The 7,630-nt window shown below is 42.0% G+C and overlaps 1 protein-coding gene across 12 annotated transcripts; it reads right to left on the reverse strand.

The window, feature by feature from the left end:
- Positions 1-1,619: 1,619 nt before the first annotated feature.
- Positions 1,620-3,790, reverse strand: LOC119317362 (protein NUCLEAR FUSION DEFECTIVE 6, mitochondrial-like). Of its 12 annotated transcripts, XR_005153590.1 has the most exons (5): positions 3,568-3,790; positions 3,363-3,487; positions 2,573-2,598; positions 2,167-2,208; positions 1,620-1,945 (listed from the first exon to the last, which is right to left on the reverse strand). XR_005153590.1 is itself a non-coding variant. In XM_037591806.1 (4 exons), the coding sequence occupies exons 1-3, from the start codon at positions 3,687-3,689 to the stop codon at positions 2,189-2,191; spliced, it is 267 nt and encodes an 88-aa protein (XP_037447703.1). In that variant the 5' UTR covers positions 3,690-3,790; the 3' UTR covers positions 1,625-1,945; positions 2,167-2,188. The 12 variants fall into 12 exon arrangements, 8 of the variants coding, with proteins under 8 accessions (XP_037447703.1, XP_037447705.1, XP_037447701.1 ...); XR_005153589.1 differs by lacking the exon at positions 2,573-2,598 and having other exon boundaries at positions 3,287-3,487; XR_005153587.1 differs by lacking the exon at positions 2,167-2,208 and having other exon boundaries at positions 1,625-1,945; positions 3,287-3,487.
- Between the last annotated feature and the right edge of the window lie 3,840 nt (positions 3,791-7,630).

Raw genomic sequence — 7,630 nt, forward strand, 5'->3', positions numbered from 1 at the left:
GGAGTCTCGATCGGGGGTGGGAGGGAGAGTCAGCGCAGCCAAGGATGAAGGCGTCGCGACGGAGGTGGATCAACAGCACGAGTTGCGCGTGCTATAAAATTGACCTAGCTCTAATACCATGATAGGAATATGCAACTTGTATTCCCATGAGGCCATAGGCCGATATATATATACATGTACAGGTGTGAAACATATGCAGGAAACCCCTTATACAACGGGATAAATACAAAGGGGTACATGACTTATATTATAACTCTAACAACCACCACATAACATGCATCGTTGTGGATCGTCATTGTCCCCTCTGTCTGATGAGCCTCCTCATCTGCTAACCAACTTTATTCCTTCTGGTCTGCTAAAACTCACGGTACTACATATTTAGCATATCACGGTTGATTCTTTGACGTATGATTTCTTGGTTATTCATGCTCACCGAGCCGAAGGCAGCGACGACATTGAGCAGAGGAGGGGTTTTGTAACACCAGGGAAGATGGTCGGGCACGATAGGGTTAGAGAGATGGTCGGGAACAGCGACAGAACTGCTAGCAGTCGGGTGTTGGCGACATGGCAAAGACTACACTGTAGCAGCGCCACGAGCAAGAGAGACAACCGATTAGCATGGACAAGAGCATTTTCAACCGGATCTTCCGCTTCGCCCCATATGTTCGGGCACACAGTTCGAACATAGTATGGATAAAAAATTATCACCTAACCGAACCCTTTAAATCTAGCCCATATGTTTGGGCTGTCCAGCACTACCCATTTCTAGCCCATATGTAAGACGGATTTGAGGAGGGCATGAAGGATTTCTAGCCCACATGGACGCCAATGCACAACACACGGCACATGGCGGCCTGCCCGAGCTCGGAGGAGGAGGGCATGGAGGTTCCGCAAGGTTTGAGGTGGCAAATGTCATGGTGGACGACATCCACCTCCTCTCGATGAAGGTGGTGGAGGAGCAATTCTGCCTCACCCAAGTTGAGGAGGTGAAGCACCTCTCAACGAAGGCGCATTTCGAGGCCAAGCATGGAGGCACTGCCGCCTTCGCCAAGCTCATCATGGAGAATCACGCCATCCTTGAGTCCGAGCAGGTGGCGACATCAAACCGCCACGACATCAAGCAGGAGGAGCTCTTCGCAGACAACACTGAAGGAGATGACATCGATTTGCCCCACTGAACGATCATGAGGCCACGACTACATCAAGGGGTCCATCAAGCTCCGACGAGGAGTAGGGTAGCATGTAGTTTGCAATATTATTTGGAGATGCTCTAAGAGGGCAGAGGCAGTGGATAGATGTAGAGGAAAAGGAAGAGCCGTCCGATGAGATGCAACAGTTGCTGAAATCGACTCTGGTTTTGAATAAAAAAAACAAGCAATCCAGGCGACCATCTTCAAGGTAGAGTAGAATACACAGGTTTTCATTTGGGCATTTGGCTAACCAACCTTTTCTATTGTAACAACCATTTCTTCACAGCAAGCCAGCAACCACAACAATTCCTGGAAGCTGCAAATTTAAACAAAATTCACAGAGCAGGAGACCATGGAAATGAAGCATTGAGACTATCTGGTGGGATGTAAGCTGATTCCAGGTTCTGAAATGACTTGTATGAATGCGGCTAGAATATCAAATAGCAGATAGGCAATACTGTATTATTAAACTCGTTTCTCATCGATCATTACCATATAAATGGCATTCAGAACTGTTGTAAACAAACACAGCCATCACTCTGCAATTTGTCCTTGCATATTTATATCAAGATAAAAGATATGATCTCAAAACTTGGAAAGGCCCAGCAGAACCATGATTGTACGTGTCACAAATAAATTACTCCGTACCAAAAGAAGTTCATTTAGTTCACTACTCTACAAATTCTATCAGACTGATTGCACGACATGAGCAGGTCTTCCCGCGTTTTATCACCTTGGAGCAGAGAGACCCATCTCTATATAAAACAAACAAATAAAGTATACATCAGGAGATTGAACATCGCAACAGCACCTTTATTCTTTAAATTTATAAGCATGGAAGCATACAGCGTTGAAGTGTTCCTGATACTAGAAATAATAATGTTACAAGGAATTGACTGTCTAAGACATAACACTACGGCTAAGACAGATGTCGAGCAATATGTTTGGAGCATATCCACAATAGCCAAGCGCCCACCTTAAGACATTGTGTAAATGTTTCACGTATCATCATTTTCATCTGAGAAAAGAAGAATGGTAATGTTGTAAACTACACTGCCAGGCGGATTCATACAACTCACTTTGTTAAATAGAATTTCAAGAGAAAATGTAACCATCTTACAAGGCAAAGAGAGAAGCATATAGGAAAGTTGCACAAATAATATTGCATATATTTTTCCCAAACAGGTAGGCTTAGCAAAATCACAACCACTGCATAAAACATAGGGAAATGGCGTATTTTATCCATCAAACTGTTCTTCAAGAAAGGCGGCTAATAATTATATGTAAATAATATAAATCTAGTCTTCAGGTACAAATTTGACATGTTTAGGCACTCATTCTTGATGATTGCGAAGCAAAACAGCAAGCTTCCAGTAAAATACCTTTCAAGAACTAGCAACTCATGTGCCTGCAGAAACCAAATGTCTCACTCAATTGACCTCAATACAAAAATCTATGAAAGAATATTGTTGAACAAATGAATCTGCAATCGTTATTGTCTTATAGTATGAAAAAAATGTTTTCTCTCTTGGACTGTAGGTAAAGGAGGTATAGTATGGAGTGCTGATCAGCTAGAGAGACCCAAAGGTAGCACTGACATGTGCAACCTAAGAATTAAAGTGATTTGTTGTTCCTACCCAAACATAAACACAATATTGAGGTAGTCATGTCACTACGCACAGTGATGTCACTGTGGAACAGCACTAGCATACTATTAGGCCAAAACGGTGCTACATACGACATTATTTTGGTAAGAATTAGAGGAATTTAGAGTTTATGAACATGGACATCTCTAATTCTCCATTTTCATTAGTCGAACCATCTACAGCGAGCTGAATAATTTCCTTTTGGAATAGAAATGATAGCAAACAAACACCAAATGGAACTTCTTAGAACACTGGCATTTCGGTGATACGACAACGACCACACACATCTGGACAAAAACTACACAGAATCATCGACAGGGAAGTGACCAAAGGGTGACACAGAGCAAACAAGCAGCATCAGATTCTTCACCATGCTGAGCAAGCAACTGAACTAATGGCGCGCAAGATTAAAGTAAGGTATAAGTATGCACGGGCGGGCGCAGTTCTCACCCAAACCGAAAAGACAGACAACAGCTTCATCGATGGTACGATTGTTAAAGTCCGGGATAGGTGCGACAGAGGATACCCTGAGAGAGAGCGGAGGAGCTCCGGGACGCCGTGCTCAGCCGCGAAGTCAGCCTCGCCGCGGCCACCGCGCTGTGCAGCGGCAGCAGCGACATTCCCGCGCAGCACCCCAGCTCCAGCGGCACCCTGCACGCCACAGACCATTCCGCGTCACAGATCCGGCACCCACATGGATAAGGCTATCAACTGCGTCACCGTTTGTTTACCTGGAGATTAGCGGGGCGCGGCGGGCGGCGGAGCGGCCGACGGAGGGCATGGAGCGGGAGGCCGACGAGCGGCATGCCGCGGTGGCGGCGCGGGCGGCGGCGCGGAAGCAGGTCGAGGCCATCTCTGAGGGTTTGGCGAAGGCAAGGGAGATGGGAAAGGGAGAGGCGGGTGGGCGAGGACCGAGGAGAGTAGAAGCGTTTAGGGCTCGGCGTCAGGAATGCGGCGGCGGCACGGGCTGGGAAGGAAGGACACATTTCCAGGTCCATGTTGGGCCGGACGCCCAACAATAGCGGATCCTGTTCGGCAGGCCGCCAAATGTGCCACACCGAAAAAACAGGCTGCATTTCTTGGGCAAAAAGGATTGGAGGCGGAACTAAAAACAGAATAGTTAACCACATGAAACATGTGGTAAGCAATCCAAACAATAAAAAAACCAGAATAGTTCGTTCGGTTACAAAAATAAAAAAAACATATTTTGTGTCAACGTTATTTTGACGATTTCATGTTTGGTGTCAAAACCAATTTGATGATTTCATATTCACTACTAACGATTTGTGGGCTTGTCAAATTCAACGTCTATCACCTTGAAAAAAAAACATACAAACCATCATCGACAGGTGCATGATACAACAGGCTGTAAGGGCTGTACAGAATATTTTGCCCCTAAAACCTAGGGTTTCTCCTGGGCGGTGGTGACACCGTTGGAACTCATATTTTACCGACGTTCGGGGCGGGCCTTTCCCTCATCGATATTGGGATAACGTCCTTTGGCTCTATCGCGCGAGGGCATGCCTAATCCTTCACATCCTGGAGGAGGAAGGTAGTGGTGGCGACGACGGCGGAAACGGGTGGGTCAGGATGGATCCGAAACCGAGGGAAAGTTGATGATCTACTTTGAAGACTCGAGATAATTGAAGGAAGATGATGTTGTTGATCTTTTGGGTCGGGACAGAGAGCCTGCACGGGAGACATGTTGGGCGGTGTTGATAAGGGTATGCGTGAAAGTCCCCTCTAGTCATATGGCTTTCTTCACGGCCATGCAGGTGGCATGGGGTTGTGCGCAAGAGGTGAAGTTTTGAGCTTTGAATGATTACTTGTTCACAGTGGAGTTCGAGTGCTTTGGAGACTGGAACACGACAATGTATGGAGGCCCGTGGCTCTTTAGGCACCATGTAGTGGTAAATGAAGAATACAATTGACTGGTAAATATAGAAATATGTCTCTAGACTCCATCAAAGTCTGGATGAGGATCATTGAATTGTCAAACTTGGTACGCAATAATTCCGTGTCTAAGGTAATGGCTTCAAAGATGGGAGAAGTGCTAGAAGTAGAGATGGGTCTGGATGGTGTGGAATACATCAAGTTTGTGCAGAGTTAGGGTGAAGATCAAGCTTGATAAGCCCCTTGCTACATTTTTGTCAGGGAATGTGGCACCTTGTAAGCCTAGTCAGATATTGCAAGTGTGGTATGAAAGGATGCCCCGGTTCTGTGCAAACCATGGTACAATGGGACATATTGCTAATCAATGTGGAGAACGGTTGCATGAACCCTCCAAGTTTCTCATGGCCTAAGGACAAAAGTAGACGTTAACACTTTATACAAAAATGTCGACAACATATTGATGATGTGATCTCGCAATATTTCATAAGTTAGGTCTTTCCAATACCATTGTTACCCTAAGAATATGTTCTGGTCATTGTTGGCATCCTTATTACCATAACAATGCTCATGGTTAGGAAAACAAAGCGTCAACAATACATGAGCTAGTACAAAGGCATGACTAGGGATATGTTTGGTGTTTATCTTTTCACACATGCAGATAGATTTGTTGCCTCCTAATCTCACATTCCTTCAAGAACCACTGCATGTGTTTATCTTTATGATTGATTTTATGGCATATTTCCAATATTCATCTTGACCACCACAGACTCAAGCTCTCCTTTTGTTCTTGCAATATTTTATTACCAGCCCCTAACATTTTTTTGGTATCTGTTAAGTACTTTAGCTACCTTCTTCAATCCTATCCTACAAAGTACCTTAGTTACTGCCCTTGCAACCTCTCTTAGTTTTAGAGAACCTATCTTATTTTATAACTTTCATGACTTTTCAAAAAAGGGACTCACGAATTTTAAAAAGTTTTCATGGATTTTGAAAAAAAATCTTGAGTTTGAAAATTCCATGGATTGGGAAAAAATTGTGAAGTTAAAGAGTTCACCGATTTGAAAAAGGTCATGAATTAGAAAAAAGTTCATGTATTTTTTGAAAAAAAAACACGGATTCCAAAAAGTTTATGAATTTGAAAAAGTTCACGAATTTGATTTTCACCAGTTTGAAAAAACATCAACGGATTGTATAAAATGTTCATGATTTTTTAAAGGTTCACGCATTTAAAAATATATTCATAAATTTAATACAGGTTCACAAAATTAAAATCCAGAAGTTAAAGAGTTCAGGTATTTGAAAAAATTCCACAAATAATTAAAGACGAAAAACTGAAAAGGAAAAGAGAAAACCCAGAAAAATAAAAAAATGGTAGAAAACCACAGTGAAAAAACATAGAAAACAGAAAATAGATCTAAAAGCATCTAGTAGCTAAACGTGAGCTAGCAGACGAGATACATGGGACGGCTCAATATGGGAGCGTGTGAGCACTTCGTACGATCAACGATGGAAATGACGTCTTAGGGATTTTCTAAATAAAAAATGACGTCTTAGGGGCTCCTATAGGCCGCGCATTGCGTCCGATTTGCGCGATTTGCGCGCGTCGCAAAGCATCTTTTGTTTTTTGAGACAAGCGTCGCAAAGCATCTAGTAGCTTCCCAAAACTACTGGAGCAGGGGATATATGGGCCGGCCCAATTTAATGAAGGAAACGCCGTCTTAGGGACTTTCTAAAAAAACAACGTGTTAGGGGCTCCTATACGTCGCGCATTGCAACTAGGCTGGCCCATTGTCACGAGGAAACAGTGAAAAAATCACCAAAAAAATGAATGCGCCCATGCGAGGGATCGAACCCAACACTAGGAATGTATCGGATGCACCCACACTTGTGGTGCTACAGGTGCACCGGATGCTGTATAACATTTTCAAAAATCCGAAAGAAAATCTAGCACATTGACACAACATTGTTTGAGATTCAAATGACAAATTTGACATCATTGCGATAATGGGCCAAATCTAGAGCCCAACATATGTTATGTACTATTCAGTAGTGAATTTGCCATTTTTGTTTTCTGAGCTATGTTTTGAATTTTGACCCGAAATTTCGTGACAACATAAATTAATGTTGTCTGAATGTGCTAACTGTTCTTTGGAATTTTTTAAACATTAAAAGTGTGAAACGTGAGTTTGGTGCACCGGTAGCACCATAAGCACTGGTGCACCAGATATTTCCCACCTTGCACCTCCAACAGCTGGTAGTCGTGGCCAACAAGCGGATGAGCTTCAACGACTAATAAAAATACACGGTTCAAAGGAACTATTAGCCACTACAAATCTAAAACATTGTTTTGAATTTTCAAATGTGATATTTTTCTGTTTGTTTCTTTATTGATTTTTCTTTTTTCAAATCAGTAATTACAAAAAAGTTAGAAATTTGGAAAAATGTTGGAATTTCAAAAACAAATCATGATTACCAAAAACTGTTCACCTTTCCAACAAGGTTTGTAATTTGGAAAGTTGTTCCCATTTTCAAAAAATGTTTGGGAATTGAAAAAAAATTGGATTTAAATATTTTTCACATTTTCAAAAATTATTTTAAAAAATTCGGAAAAATGTGTGCATTTAAAAAAATTGTTTGTTGAAAAATGTTCGGTTTTGATTTAGTGAGAAAATTTTAAAACGGGAACATATTTCGACATTCTGAACAATCTTTAAAAATCAAACAAATTGTGACAAACATGAACGTTTTTAGAAAAGCCTGAACACTTTTTCCGAATGTGAATATTTTTTGAATTTATGTATAATATTTGAAAAACCAAAACAATTGTTGAAAAACATTAACATGAATGTTTTTCGCAAATCCAGAACAATTTTTTGTAACACAAACATTTTTTGAACACAT

The sequence above is a fragment of the Triticum dicoccoides genome, chromosome 6A (genome assembly GCF_002162155.2).
Source record: "Triticum dicoccoides isolate Atlit2015 ecotype Zavitan chromosome 6A, WEW_v2.0, whole genome shotgun sequence".
Classification (NCBI taxonomy): domain Eukaryota; kingdom Viridiplantae; phylum Streptophyta; class Magnoliopsida; order Poales; family Poaceae; genus Triticum; species Triticum dicoccoides.